The sequence below is a fragment of the Gallinula chloropus genome (assembly GCF_964237585.1).
Source record: "Gallinula chloropus genome assembly, chromosome: 4".
Taxonomy (NCBI): Eukaryota; Metazoa; Chordata; class Aves; order Gruiformes; family Rallidae; genus Gallinula; species Gallinula chloropus.
The window spans coordinates 5,014,802-5,031,251 of NC_140088.1; the positions used below are offsets into that span (position 1 = coordinate 5,014,802).

The following is a 16,450-nucleotide window of genomic DNA, read 5'->3' on the forward strand; positions in this document are numbered from 1 at the left end:
GCAGTAGAGGTATCCTTTCTACTGTGAAATTCCACTATCATTTGTAAAAATAAATGCAATACACAGGCAGCCCCAAGATGTGGAATCACAGGAGCATAGCAAGAACTGAATTCTGCAATTACCAACTTAAGCCAGACTGCCCTTTCCCTCTGTAAAGAAAGGCCTCCAGCTGTGGCAATGGTAGACTTATGGCAACCCACACTGCACCACTATTCTGAAGGGAAGAATAGAAGAAACTAAGCTAGGAAGCTTCCACAGCACCTTCCCTTGCTCTCTCCTCTTACTACTACAACCCACAAAGGCAAGTTTCACCCTTGTAGCTTGCTAAAGAGATTGGAATTGTATCAGGAGGTACCAGCTGTTGCCACCACACAGCAGAACAGTCTGCCTCTCCCTTCTGATGCCTATAGAGAGGTCACTGCTGACAGCTTCCCATCCTCTGAAGAAGAAGGCTAGCTTCATGCCAAGGAAGAGGGCAACAGTTGAGCCAGAGACTTCTTCACCAAGTCATTACTTTAGACTAAGAGGAAGGCTAGAGACACGGTCTCAAGCTTTTTGGTTCTGGTAAAACTATCATCTATTCCAAGTTTGGTTTACAATCCTGTCAAAGACTGCACTGGCACACCCTTTCAGAAAACATCCCCAAAGAATCTGCTGCTCTCTGTAAATCTAGAGACTAAGTCACAAGCGATGGCCTGGTAGTGCAAACAATGTTTTCAGCATTTTGCATAGAATGAATGAGCTCAGTTCCTAGAGGGCTGTTGTAATTCTGATCTTTGTTTTCAGCTCCTTCCCTAGGGAAAAAGAAAAAGAAACATGCAAAGTACATGTTCTGCAACTGAATGGAGGCAACCTGAGGTTATGAAGGGACACTTATGCAGTAAAAGAAGCTGCATGGTACACAACTCTTCTGTTTTTGCAATAAAAGCTGATTGTCTCATTTTAAGCAGGACAATATCTACAGGATGCAAGGAATTACACCTGCACCACTGAAACTCAGGCCTCCCTGTTTTCCTTCCTATGGGATCCTGGGGGCATCAGGAGGAGTGTGGCCAGCAGGTCACAGGAGGGGATCTTCCCCCTCTGCTCTGCCCTGGTCAGGCCCCACCTGGAGTGTTGTGTCCAGTGCTGGGCTCCCTGGGATAAAAAAGACAGGGATCTCCTGGAGAGAGTCCAGAGGAGGCTACAGAGATGATGAAGGGCCTGGAGCATCTCCCCTGTGAGGAAAGGCTGAGTGAGCTGGGACTGTTCAGCCTGGAGAAAAGAAGACTAAGGGGGGACCTTATTAATGTTTATCAATATCTGAAGTATGGGATGCAGGGGGAATGGGCAGCCCCTTTTCAGTGTCTGTGGGGACAGGACAAGGGGCAGTGGCTGCAGGTTGGGGCACAGGAAGTTCCACCCCAACATGGGGAAGAACTTTTCCCCAGTGAGGGTGAGGGAGCCCTGGGACAGGCTGCCCAGGAGGCAGGAAAAAAAACCTCAGAGTACAGAGATGAACACACTGCTTTGAGGATCATATTGCCAAATCCAATGCTCCACAGGCTACACAGCATTCTGTAAATGAACCCCATCACTCTATCTACCAATGGTACAATACCTCCTTCAACTTTGGTTGAGCTCATCATAACAACTATGGGGACATGAACAAATCTACATCTTGGATGCTATCACAGCCAGGTCCTAAGTCATTCCTGTTACTCTATGAGACCTAATGACAGTTTAGGCTTTGATAAGTAAAAGGCCACACTGTGTCATTTCAAGGAATAGTACAGAAGCCTCTACTGTGGACACAAAAGGTTTTGGTGAAAGTCTTGGTCCTGAAGCCTTGTGCAACTCCCACAGTACAACTTCACTCTCTTTTTGAGAGAGCTTTATTATAACAGAGAAAGGCTCTCTCTCCTGGTGTTATTACAGGAAAGGACCAAACAAGAGGAAACAGAATTATTCCAGACACTGATGTTCTTGTCTGCTTCACAAGATGCAGCACATACCTGCCAGAGTTTGCCATTCTAGCTTGGCCAAAAGCATAATTACCTCCCTTAGAGGCTTTGTCTCCACAATAGGTAGCCAGAGAAAGTCCATCACTTGTAAAATGATTTCTCAACCTTTTTTTCCTTCTAGTGAAGCCTCAAGGACACTTGACACTTTTATACTGAATAAAAGTCTCCAGAAATGGATTCACTTCAGGGTGCCTACACAGAATGTCTCAAATTGGAAGGGTCCTATAAAGATCAGAGTCCAACTCCCTGCTACTCACAGGACTACCTAAATTACACCACTCAGGGCACTGTCCAGATGCTCCTTGAACTCTGACACGTTTGGAACCATAACCACCTCCTTGAGGAGCCTGTTCTAGAGTCCAACCACCCTCTCAGTAAAGAGACTTTTCCTAATGTCCAACCTGAACTTCCCCTAATGCAGCTTCACTCTATTTCCTCATGTCATATCACTGGTCACCAGAGAAGATCAACACCTACCCCTCCACTGCACCCCTTGAGGAAGTTGTAGACTGCAATGAGGTGACTTCTCAACCCTCTCTTCTCCAGGCTGAAAAAGCCAAGTGACCTCAGCTGCTCCACAAAAGTTTTGCCCTTGATACCTTTCATCTTGGTTACCCTTCTACATAAACCACTACCTTCTTTGGTGAAGAGAAGATGATAGTTGGGTTCACCACCAAAAGCAGAGTAAGAATCATCCTTCTACTCTGAAGTCAAAAGAGCTAATAAGGCCATCTTCAAGGCTAATGTCAAACAGCAGGAGTCTTGGTGCAAACTGGGCTGTCCTTATAATTCTAATCTTACAGGGTAAATAAATTATCACCTACAAAGGAGAAAGTTCTTCAACCCAGAATTTGAGGTCATAATGAGCAAATCTATTAACATCACTTAACTTCCCTTCTGTCACTGAAGAACAGAAGAGTAAGTACTCTGCTTCTCATTCTTCAACCAACTTAGGTGGCCAAATTAGGAAGTCGTAGTAGCAAGTTGATGAAAATAAAAGCCAACTGACTTCACAGATGCACAGCTGAGGTGAAAGAGAAAGAGAACATGTTTCCTGACTTCCTTAGCCCAAGTTGTTCTTATTTCAAACACCTGAACTCAAACAACCTTAGCCCCAAGCACACTAGAAAGCAAGAATAACCTGGTCTTCCTCACTTCCATGTTCTCTTCTATCTAAGCTCTTAATGTCACTACAAGAACTACTGACAGTAGAAGACTGAATGAGAAGCCAGGATTGATTCAGACTTTGGTAACACAAGTCCACTGACAAACTGACAGTACTGGTCATTTTTTATAGCTGCCTTTGGAAGAGTTAATTATTTCTATGTCTGCCCCAGCACCCTGAGAAAGAAAACTGGTGCTACCAAGCTGAGAACAGCTTCCTAGAGAAAGGAGAAAGCTTCTGCAGCAACTGAGATCCTGACTTTCAGCTCAGCTCTGGGTGCTTAATCACCAACAATCAGGTATCATTTAGAGCTATCAAGTGATAAGCAAGGAAAACAGTGCAGGCATAGAACACCACTTCTACAACAGCTTTCACTGTAAGACCTATCCCTCCAATTCATGTTACCCTTCAGGCTCAGCTGACAGTTGGATCATGAAAAGACCTGTCCTGAAAACTATAGTGCTCCTGAATCTGCTGGTAGGCAGAGGATTTTAAGCTTAACCTTTTTCAAACTCCAAATGGCATCTTTATATGCTGACTTTAAAGCAAAGACTAACAGTGAAGGTATAAAACCAGAATGGATTAAGTTTTTGGCAGGGGTTGGGGTGGGTCTAAGTGTGAGGAATAACAATGCTGCTTTTCCTTGACATCTTATGGCTTCCTGTATCTTTTTCATCTCTGAAACTAGAAAAAGACACAGGATCTGTGTACAGTATGGGTATGGCTGACTTAGGTCTCTAAGCAGGGACTCACCTATATACTCATGTCAAGCGAGTCTGCACAGAAATTCCTTAAGGATCTCAATTTTTTAGTGTCCTATAAAATTCATTATGGAGTAGCCCAGCACTCTTCAGTACCACAAAAGGCTGCCACGACCCAAAGAGGTCAATTGGTACCACTAAGAAAATGAAATGCTCACAAAGAACTGGTGATCAGATACAAATGACAACTTTTTAAGCATTTGGCTCCAATTCAGCACCACTCAAGTAGGACAATAGTTTATTGTTTGCTCTATACCATCTTCATGTAGATATGATTAGAAGCATAAGCCTGACCAATTCAGCCTTAGGACACAGGAGCAGCCAAGTCCAAAACTCCCTGCTTTGGCTGGATCAACATGCAAATTACCCTGCCCTGCCCTTCTTAACTCCAGGAGGGACAACAATGCAACCTTTAATCAGCTTGGGCATATCTACCCCTATCACAGCTCCTGCTCACACACTGAGAGGTCACATCCCTGTGCAAAATGCAGTTTCTCTTCAGTCTCCAGGGGCAAACAACAACTTATCTGGTGACCAGCTTCAGGACAATGCCACTGTTCAGAGTCCTGCAACTCATTCTCATCTGGAGCTACTGATTAAGACCGTTTTTACTTTCAGCTTAATTTTACATGAGGGATTCTTAGCTAATCTTAAAGAACAAAATAGAGGCTTGAGATCACATCAATAACAATGCATGAACAAGGCTACAAGAAAATCATGCAGTGCTTAAGACTACTTTCTGATACACTTCAGAGGAAACCACTGTCCTCTGAGAACTGATTAATACAAGAATGGGGTAAACAGCTCCTGTGACATGGCCAAAAAGAGACTCACTACAACCTTTCCAGAAATTGTCATCAGCTCTCCACTTTGACATCAGAAAAAGAATCATCCTGATTTACCACCCTCACTTTCTAGGCAAGCATTGGTAGCTGGAACACCACAGACTGTCTCACCAATCTTATTTTAAGCCATGAAGAAGCCACAAATGGAGTCTCTTCCCTTAAATCTAGAAAACAAGTACATTACATTACAAAAACATTTGCTTGGAAAGGAATGAAGGACCACAGCAGTGCTAAACTGTTAGGAAAATAAAGCAGGCAATCTAACCTGGACAAAAGCATACTTGTGATTTAATTTTTAGTGAGGTGGCAGCAATTGTGCTGGTCTGTTCCCTAGAAGAGCATTACAAATGATAGAATCAGGAGATAGACAGTAGAGAATCCACTTTATGTTAGTCATATTTTTCTAGTAGCTTTCCAAACAAAGCCCAACTCTGTATCTGAATGTCAGATGCAGGTTTCTGAAGTCTGAGGCATATTGAAAAGCATCTCTGGACACACATGCAGTTTCATTGTTCACAGCCCAGAATGGGGGGGAGGAGGGAGGGCAGGTAAGGGGAAGGCTCTTGGAAGCCTGTGCATGCTGCCTTGAAATCTTCACTCCCACTTTTGTCCCTCATGCTAACAGCTATGAACTCTGCCATGCTGAACATTTCCAGCTAGAAAAAAGCCACCTTTTCACTATAAGGTTAAAAGTGGCACAACTAGAGAGCATCAGAACAAGACACACAGATGAAGAATGAGCCATACAGCATGACAAGGGTAGTTCAAATCCTTTGGACAAGGACCACCACTTAATTGTGGGGGAAGGTGGCAGAAAGTACTGAGCTCTGGAAATGCCTCAGCCTCCCTAGGGAAGCAGTATGGCTCCTACTTAAGCTCTCTTTCCTGGGAAGCTCTTAATTTATGTTTACACTGAAATAAATGGAACAAAACAGTTTATTTGTGGGGGAGCATCTGAGAGGGTGGTTAGTGCAGCCCTGGGGAGGCAGCAGGAAGTGGGATAACCTCAGAGCCAGGCCCAGCAGAAAGTACATTAGGAACATTAGTTTCCACATACACAACTCAGAGGAATTCTAGAGACACAACCAAGGGAGAAAAGGGAGGAGCAACAAGAGAGACAGTTAAAGCTTTTTGGTGGGCTGCTTTATTTTTTTAATCCAGTCATTGACATTTTGGGAGTAGCTGATCAACTGCTACTTCACTAAAACTCTTTACCTCACTCACAAATCCCCATGTATGCCAAGGTTCTCCAGCTTTGAACAAAGGCATCATCCAGGAGAAGCTAAGGCAAAGGAGGGCAACTAGTTTGGCAGGTAACTAAACACCACATCAGCCACAGCTCCTCTTTGATTCTTGACTGTCTCATTACCCCTCAATATCCAAAGATGGCAGCATTTACATTAAGATCATTGAAAGCTGCAGAACTGTCACTACCAAGTGCAATGCAAGGACCACACAAATGATTTACCTGTCACATAGTTTAAGTCCCAAAGATCTAAACACAGAAGAGTTTAAGACAAGCTTGGTCTTTGGTTTAAGCACTGGCTGAGACCAATACTAGACTCCACCTTCATGAATGTATCCACAAGAGCAAAAGGGCAACTAAGAGCAGGAGGAGGCCTCTTTAGGGAAGGCTGGGAAGCAGCCGCTGGAAAGTGGGAGAAGGCACACTGTGGTACCAGCCGCTGCTCTCTGGACCTTGTCCCAGCATCTGCTGCCAGCGTGTTCTGAAAGCCCTTTGCCAGCACATAGCTCTGCCTCCAGCTCCTGCCAGAAATAAGCTTCGACGCCACCATGCGGTACCCGCACACAAGCACAAGCCCAGACTCTGCCCCCACCCTCACTCCAGCCTCTGCATTACACATTCCTCTCCAGTCCTCAGATGCACGTAGGACAATAATTCAGAACGACATCGGGCTAAATGGCTCAATAGAAAATATTAAATACTCTAAAGGGATGTTTAATCATCCACAGCCATCCTTTGCAAGGGCACTACTGGGTCAGTAACTTCAACTTTCCAGCATCCCCCCAGTTCCCTTTCAAGTTCTTTTCATCACCCCATTTTCCAGCATGGGATTCTGATGAATGACACTGGCACAGGAGCAACTGTGCTTCAAAGTCCCCTCTCCTCAGAGGGCTATACAGAGACAAAACACAGTACCTAGCTTCCTTGCAACAGGGAATGACCATTCTTTGTAGCATCAGAAAGCTGGAAGTTTCAAGGGTACTCCAAAGCCAGAGATGCCCCCAGTGTCTTACCAAAGCAGCTGCCACGATGGGAAAGGAATGTTTTACAAGCTGTAGCAATGGCCAGCTCAGCAGACACCACAGTCTTGATAATCAGGTCCTCCACGTTGGCCATCAGTGCTGCAAGGAGGGGAGGAAGGGAAAGAATAGATTGTGAAGCAGCACATACTATCTGGAAAAACATGAGAATATGCATATGGATATACATCTTTGTGAATCAAAGCATGTGAGAGCCTATGGATGACAAAGCAATGACATCAGGAAACCCATGCAAGCATAAGTAGAGAGATACATGCATAAGTAGCCTAGTGCAAAATACTCACAAATGAGAATGATAGGAGTGAGTATATGTGGAGTGCAACTAAGTAGAAACATGTGGCAAGCACATCACATCAGCACAAGTCAGCTGGAGTCTGATCACCGCCCACTCAGAGTATTAGGAAGGATTAAACAAGAGTGTGTTAGTGAGATAAGCCCCTGAACTACAGAGAATAAGCAATAGCCACTGAGATATAAAAGTCCACAAGAAAAATTTTTGTGAGATAACTGTGATGTTGCACCTTCCTCTAAAGCAGCTGTTCCCATACCATGATTCACAAATCATTTCAAAGTGGTATGACTGGTGACAGCTCCCAGTCCTGCTGACCTACAGATAATCTCCAGTTTCAGCTCAGAAGCTGTCTCCAGCTTCTGTATCACCCCGTAAACAGAGCTCAGGAACAGGCAACTGAGCTCACAGTGGGAGCAAAAGGCAAGAAAAGATGTATGTTAGATGTAGACCTGGATTCTACATTGGGCTTTGGATGAGTCATGCAAGAGAAAGAACAGCACGCTTAGTTTCAAGGACAAGCAGGAGAGAAATGAGAAGAGGGAATGAACCAAGACCAGTCTGAAAAGCTACCAGCGATGTAGGAGAAGCCTTCCCACCCCTCAAAGGAAGCACAAGCAAACACAAAAGACCTCCAGCTAACCCACAAAGACATTTGTTAATCCCTGTCCCAAAGAACATCTAGTACAAACCACTTGACTAGAGAGTTTGATTTAGGTCTACAGTTACTATTTCTCATGTTCAGATGATGACATGCAGGGACCTGAATAACTGCAGAGGAGCATGCAAGGAAATTCAGATGTGAACTTCTGTGCCAGAGGACAACTAAGTGGAAGCAACAGAGCATGAAGATGCCTAAATGCACATAAACAGCCCAGAGCACAAAAAATATCCTGCCAGCCCTGGGGAGGCCAGCACTTTCCAGGCAGCACTCTGCCTCCTTATAACCAGAACCAGATGCATCAGAGAAAGGTGCAAGAAGCCTTGTAATAGTTAGAGAAACCTGCTTGCAGTGCTCAGCAGTTTGCTTAGTAACTAAGAGTGTGTGGTTTGGACTTTAGGTTGGGGTGGGCTATGGAAGCCTAACTGACTGCATATGCAGCTTACTGAAGACATGTGGTACAGGTGACTGGACAGCCATGCACACACACGATGGGGAGGACGCCTACTGCCACCTGAAAGCCAGATTCAAACCCTTCCTCCAATATCTAGGTGTTCCCTGGCAATGTTTGCAAAATAGCCACAGCTGCTATCAATACTGCTACTGATGCCTCAGTATCACAGGTAATTTATCCTTTAAAGGATATACCTGGATTGGGCTCTGCAGATGTACTTACTCCCAGCAGACCTGGCAAAGGTGTGGAAGAGGGAGCTATTTTATATGAGACACAGACTGAAATGAAAACACCCAGCAAAAACCTGAGCCATGGAAAGATGACACCACATCCAAGAGTCATTCAAACTGGCACAGTTCTCCAGAGGTTGGTCACTCATCAGACTGAACAGGCCATGGGAGCAGTAGAGGGAGGGAAGCTTTTAGAAGGAATGGAATGACCTTAAGAAAGGGGAAATGTAGGCAAAATATTAAGAAACACACCCTGAGAAAGTCTCAGAATATTATTTGCAAAAGGGAAGGGGTAGGCCTCATCTCTGGGGATAGGACTCATCTCTGGGGATAGAGAATAAATGCACAGCTCTAGTAAACAAGCTGTTAAGGAACAATGCTTCCCTCCACCCTGCTATGGTGCTAAATGGGACTCACTGGGGCTCTTCCCTGACTTCTTAGGATTCGCACTAGTGAGATGATTAAGATCCAACAAAGGGATAAAAGAACAAGATCTGGACTGACCTGCAGTGTCTCTCCCCTCTTGTTTTAAGTACCTCAGCATCGCACTCATGCTCCACTTGTTCCCATAATCCTCTACTTCAGGATCATCACAGCTAAAAGTAAATTAAACACAGCAAGTTGACACCACTGGCTTGCACCAGCCTTACACCAACTTAGGGAAAACAACCCAGATTCCAGAAATCAGGTTCCATTTTCCAGCCAAGTACCTGACATAATCTCCACTCTTCTTGTTGACACTGTAGTTGGTCAGATGCATAAACTGGTTTTTAATGTTCTTGGATGTCTGGTCATACCTCACTGTTGCAAACCTGTGAAGAGGGATAAAGATTTACAGTATTTCTTGAACAAGTGATGTGCTTGCTAAATATGACCAACAACAACAGTGAGGGAGAGAATGCATGCAATGAGAAGTCATCAAATGCACTCTACTTGATCTGCTCCACAAATTATGTAGCCACAGGCCAGACAGGTCACTTCAGATCTGACAGAACAGTCCCTTGAGCAAATACAGAAAGATACAAATTAGCTTTGAATCAGATGCAGGTATATCTCTCTCAGACATAGCAAGCAGTGTTAGGCTGCAAAGCCAGCACAGAAGAGGGCAGAGCCTCCATTTTAGGAATGAGCCACAAAATAAAACCCCCTCAAACATTAAGCAGAGAATAATACTGTTTGTGGTGACACTTCAGAATTTTACATGCAGACAAGGATACCTTATATTGCTGGTGTAACAGAACATTTCCAGCTGGAAGGGACCTACAGTGATCATCTAGTCCAACTGCAGTCATCTTATTCTACATATAATCAATTCCTGTTTCATCAATATGTATTTTAGGCCTCAGACTTTGGAAAAGAACAAACAAATAAAAGATGAAAGGCAGAATCCAGGGCATCTCGTTGGTAGAGTGACCAGTGTGAGCCAGTGCTAACCACCACAGCTTGTAACAGCGAGCATGTTCCAGTTCAAAAACCAAAAATCAACAAAATACACCTTCTTCACTCTGACCATTCTCCTCTACTGCAATAGGTTAAGACATCAGTGGCTAAAAAGAGATACAGGGGAGTAAGAAAGGGTAAAGCCAGACGTACGTTATCCTAAGAAGCCCTGGCAAGAGGGAAAGAAAAGTACCAAGGAAAACAGAATTAGTTACAAAAAAAGGGCAAGTAGATTTGATGAAGCCTCCAGGCAGGAAAAGTGGGGGTAGTGCTCAGGAAAAATGGAAGAGTGAGAGGAATTTGGAGCATCTGGCTGTCCAGTGAAGTTAATGTCCAGAAAGGAATGCACCCCCCAATTTGCTTTATTAATAGTCACCACTCTTTATCCTTCCCCTGTTATTTTCCATAGCTCAGAAGAAGCTGAACTACACAAGGACTTCTAACAAGTTACACACGCAAAAAATTCCTTCCTTTAGAAAACTGCCAAAACCAAAATCCCCATTTCTCAGTGAAAATGAAACCACTACTGCCCCCACTTGGTAACCGTGCTGAGAAATACCTCTCTCTCCACAAGAACAATACTGGGAAATCCATGAAGATGCTCATCAGATTAAATATATCCTTAAATACACAGGTGAGAGCAGGGGAAACAAACAAACCATGTAACTAAATGATGCAACTGACTTTAAGCAACAAGATTTAAGAAGTGAAAAGCATTTTGCACCATGTTTTTCTGAGCTGTAACTACATATGAAGTCAGAGCAGCTGGCAACAGAGAAGAGTTGGGAAGTTTGGATCCCTTTTCCACATATTTCCACAGCTTAAAGTATTTGAATTTCTTTTCAGTTTAACTGTAAGTTTCCTGGATTTAGTACTTCTGTTTTGAAAGCAGTGACAACAGCCCTATCACATATTGTGCTCGTAAAGGATTTCATCATCTCCACCTTCACAATCATTTATTGCCAGCATGCTGAAAGCATTTGTTGGTAACATGCTTTTCAGCCAGATCCTGGAAGATACTGAGCACAAGTAACAAGCTATTTCACAAAGTCAAGGCTCCCTAGATACTTTGAAGCAGAGGATAATTAGGTTCATCATGCTTATCAGCTTTTGGTTTTAATTATGCATGTAATCAGAAATATGAGGAATTGTCTGTCTGCCAGGGGTTCATATCCTCTGAACAACAGTATTTCTTTACCTTGAAAATGCCTGCACTGGCTTCCTTCTAGAGAGAGTCTTTAATTATTAGTTGGTCTGTGCTCCATGCCCATAGAATTTACATTTCCATGGGAACTGATTATTCAGAAGGGATTTCAATGTGTTGTAGACCTCTCACTAAATAAATGTTCTCTTCTAGAATGATGTTGTCACCTTAAAGGACATTACGGGCCAGTTCAGCAATGCATCAAAACACACCCCACAAAACATTACTCAAACCGACTATCAAAAAAAAACCCAAAACAGCTTAACACATTCTCCAAGAGCTGGTTTGACAGCCTTACCAGCCTCATGCTAAATACCAGTCTTCAAATGGAAAACCCAAGTTGTTTCTAGAGCCTCTGGATGTTAGAATGGCAACAGACCACAAGTACAAGGCTGGCAACAGCCCACACCCCTTGCAATGGAAGAACGTTACTACCACTGAAATACCAGTAACAATTACCTTCAGTACACTATAGCTCTACAGCTTTTCATACTGTATTTCACTGTATCTTTTTTCCCCCCACTGAGTAACAAGGCTACCCATCCAACACACTTCTCATCTCCAGGAGAGGCAAGAGACCAAATGCCTTGCTTCAACAGAAGCTTACAGGTTGTTTTCTGAGACACCAAGCTCATAGGAACAGGTCTTACAGTAAGAATTGGAAGTAGGAAAACTCCAATGCTTGTAAAAGCTTCTAGGTGCTTAACTGAGACCAGGTAAACTCTTGAAAAAACATCTTAAAAGTCTTTTGAGACGACGACTTCCCTTTGGAGTCCCACTCCTTTCCAGTGGCATGTCCAGGCCCTGTTCTCTTCCAATGTCTGTCCACTTCTTAGAATAGAGTATTTGTCTCCTAAAAGATAAGGGCCCAGATCCTGAAATCCCTTTAGAAACTATATGGTGAAGTGACACGTAAAATAAAGGGTGAGGCTGATGTTTTCCCATTAACAGAGCTTACCACCAGCACATGCTGCAACATCCTGCACGAGCTATTTTTCCTGAGCACTAAAGGCTTCATGCCCAGGTATCTCATATTGCTATAGTCCAGCCAAAGAGTGATGAAGGGACAAATAACTGAGGCCAGATCCCCATCTGCCAGGATAGGACTGTTTCCTAGCCAAAGCATTACTCGTGGATGCTGCTATGTGGGTGCCTGCAATCAGCCAGGAATCCAAGAGTACTCCTAAACTGGAGGCTGGCCTGTCTACAAGCAGCAGTGCATCTTCAGCCAAAAGGAGACTATTTTATCAAGTGAAACTCTTCAAAACACTATCTTCAGCTCAATAACACCACCTCTTCCTTGCTGTGCTTCAAACAACTCTTGTTTTCCCCCACTGTGCTCTGATCCTGTCCAAGTTCTGGACTACTCCAGAGGCTCTGTAGTGCAGAGACCCAACACACTTCACACTGCTGTTTATTGCTGGCAGTGAAGTTTATGTGGTCTGAGTGGTTCAATAACAGGATCCACATCACTTTGAATTCTTACAAAGAATTTTCCTGCAGGACTTGTCAAGTAGAAAAAAAAAAAAAAGAAATCTAGGAACAGGTGAAGTTTTCCACTTCAGTGCATTCTTCTGATCCCACCTCATCTAAACCAGCAGCTCTTGTTAACAACGTGAAGTATTACGGAGGTCATCAGGAATGCAGGTCTGTTCTGTATCCACCATCGGAAGCACATCAGCTCTGGTTTGCCTTCTCCATAATGCAGGTCCTAGCCACAAGTTTTCAAAGCTGAATTTCTCCTCTGTTGGCTGAGCTTCAGCAGCCAACAGACCTGGAGGCAGAGGGTGGGAGAAAGGTAGAGGATGCAGGAGAGACAGCCCCCATCACAGAATTATCGTGGGTCACCATGCTCAAAGATAATAGAGCTCAAAGCAGCAGCATAGGAAGCACCTTCCCCTGTTTTGATGTCATGTAGCATTTCTAGTCATTGTCTAAACTGAAAAAGTGATATCCAAGATAATCACTCTCATTAACTCATTTCTCTGGGCTTACTGCATTCCCATTCTCTCAGTGACCCTCTCCTAATGAATCTTTGTCCTTTCAAAATCTGAGGAAAGGGATAAGTTAAGAAAATTAAGAAGACCTACTAACATGATATACAAGAGGTTAGACTCCAAAAGCCTCTAAACAAGAGTATGGGAGAGTTTCTACCCCCAAAACTACAGCTGGAAATAGGAAAGGTTATTGCAAGGTTGACTGTGCACTGTTCCGTTTCCACTCAAACCACTGCCAGCAATGCAGCCTCCAAGGCAGAAGCAGCAGCAATCATTTTGTGAACAGCCCTGGCAGCCACCCTCCCTTTCACTGCAGCTTCTCTTTCCTGAGCAGGACAGAGGAGATGCTCTTTGTTTCTGAATTCAAAACTCGGAATAGAGACTTGACACTCGTGCATTCAGTCCTTCTGACACACCTGCCCAGAGCTCACCTTCAACAGCACATTTGCCTTCCCTCTGCCTGCACTTTCTCTTGGATCAGAGCAGGGAAAAGGGCAATTAAAAGCAAGCAGTAGGGTGGCAGTAGTAGCAGCAGGAACAGAAGAATCAAGGGAGAAATCTTTACTAATTCCTTTAGGCTCCAAAAGTACCCTCAACCTCCAGACTAACAGTGCATCCTAATGGCATTCCAGCCCTCTGCCTCCCTGTCGTGCTTCAGGCTTCCTCTGTTAAAGAAAATAACAATCACCTTTGGCATTCAGATGCTGCCAGATCACTGCCTTCCCTCCCTATCCTGTAAGAGGTCACCAAAAGCCTAATAAGCAAGCTAAAGTTCCACCTTCAGTAGGCCACCTATGCCACAACTGACACGCAGCACTTGTCCCTGCTGACATCACAAACTGCAAAACATGTCAGCACACCACCCTTTGCCCTATCCCCAGCAGCACTTCAGGAAAAGGACTGACCACAAGGTAAAGTGGTGAAGTTTGTCACAGGCAAGTCATTTTGGAACATGTAAACTGGATGGTTAAATATTTACATGAGCTGTTACATGGCTTTGCATGCAACCTGGCAGCTCTGGAATGCTTAGTAGAGACAGCTAGCCAAGGGCCTGGGAAAGGAGGCAGAGAAAAGACCCTGGAGTGGGAAGAAGGAAAGAATAGTTAATCCCTTCTCTCTCAAACAAGTGCTACAGAAAAAGCACACATTCTGAGAGTCTTTTCCATGACTCCACACAGAGTTCCTGCCTGAATGTCCTGGAAATAACCAGTGTAATGTTTCAATAAGCACGCTCCTCACGGCGTAGGCTTGGAGTCACTTTCTCTTCCATCCCCTCCCCATGCATTAGACTTTGGCTCCCCTGACAGCCTGTTAACTGCCACAATGTTTAGGGAACTAAGGCCACATAGAAAGTTGTTTGCACCATTCGATTCTCTTTACCATTCCCATGAACTGCTTTTAAAATCAAGAATAAAAGTAACAAGATGCCCTAAGGGAATTGTCCAATGGACCAGAACTGGTAGATGAGAACTACAGATATTTGTATTTTTAACACTATCAAGGTCTGGACTCCAAAATGCCACTTGGGACCCAGCTCCCCTGCTCTACAAGACAGAAAGCAGAAGCCTAAAGACCATCACAATCCCCCCCATCACCAACATGAGTATTTTCCACAGGATCCACCTGATATGTCAGTTTGCAACTGGCTATGAACAGGAGTCAAAAAGAACTGCTAAACATAAAAAGGTGCTTTGGTGGCATCTCTGTGCTGGCAGTTTCTCTAACCAAAGCTGGATTAAATTATTCAAACAGTTCTTTGTTAAAGAACAAGATTCAGGAACAGGTGGCTGCAGGAACAGGAAAGAAACAAAATACTTATTTTTCATAACAAATTTTACAAGTTTTCAAGTTCTGCACTGCCATTACCAGGATTTTGAACCTATGGAGCATAAGGAAACACCATGAGGTGAACCAAACACTCCCACAGGTTGCTTAGGTATGTCTGCAAGGAGGGAGACTCCAGAACCTCCAAAAGCTGTCTGGACATAGTCCTGGGCAACTGGCTCTAGATGGGGGCCCTGCTTTAGCAGGAGACTGAACCAGATGATCTCAAGAGGTCTCTGGCAACCTCAGCCACTCTGATTCAGTGAACCTCTTCTGTTTCTCATATTCTCTAGTTTCTCATTGTGCAGACTGTCACTAAGTTGCCCAGCCTCTCCAATTCTTTAGCACACTGACCCCATTATGTGCAACAGTAGGGTCATGTAGCTACTACATTCTGCTACCCAGAGACCTACTCAAAGGACCAGGGAGGGAGGAATAAATAATTTGAGGAACATCACAGATGAGGCATCAACAGAAGAGATCAAAAATTAATTTCCTACTTAGTATTTAGCTACCTTTCCTTCAGGATTTCCTAAAATATGCCATCAAAAAGACAGGTTGCTGAAGCTCCATCACCTCAAGATGTAAAATATTGCTATTTTTCCACTCATTTTAAACAAACATTTTAACCAAAAGAGCAGTTTTGATGAAGCTCAACAAGAGTAGGTTGGTCAAAATGAAACCCTTGCTAAAGGACCCTAAGGGCCATACTACAGACTTGTCTCTACCTACCTGCTGTGGGAACCAGATTCAACAAAGGGCATCACTAAGCCATGACTTCACTACATAGAGTAAAAAATATTTCTATTTTATATATATATATATATAAATATATATGTATATATATCTCCCAGGCTTCCTTGCAGCTTTCAAGCAGTAGCAGCCTGAGGCCCAACTACACCATTTCACAGAAGAAAAATCAAGGTAAAAAGCATAGCCTAGCTGACTGAATAGGCAGTAAATTTCTATTAAAATAGACACATAGACAGACAGCAGATAGATCTTTCACCTGCTCAGTGACTCAAACCCTGCTGATCTTAATTTAAAAAAGCAAGGAAGCAGCAGAAAGTCTCCTGTCTTGCTGCAGTATCCACTGGTCCAGAGTTCAGCAGGGATGTCTAGTGAAACACACCTCTGCACAGCATCTGCCTACTGAAGGGGCTGCAGTCTGACCCCAGGTGTCCATGCAGGAGTCAGTCAGGCTCCCTAAGAAGCAGAAGCCTGCTAGGCAGGGGTTACTACAAGGGGGCCTGGGCTCTTGCAGCCAGCTTGGCCAGCTCTGGCCTAAGTG

General features: G+C 44.0%; 1 protein-coding gene across 1 annotated transcript in view; it reads right to left on the reverse strand.

The window, feature by feature from the left end:
- The window catches only part of TTLL5 (tubulin tyrosine ligase like 5), a gene marked incomplete at its 5' end in the record, with an annotated part of 136,194 nt that overhangs the window by 105,878 nt on the left and 13,866 nt on the right, over positions 1–16,450 (reverse strand). The window contains 3 exons of the mRNA XM_084263320.1: positions 7,034–7,141; positions 9,199–9,290; positions 9,405–9,506. Of these exons, the coding sequence (XP_084119446.1) occupies positions 7,034–7,141; positions 9,199–9,290; positions 9,405–9,506 (302 nt within the window). The remainder of the gene's footprint in view (positions 1–7,033; positions 7,142–9,198; positions 9,291–9,404; positions 9,507–16,450) is intronic.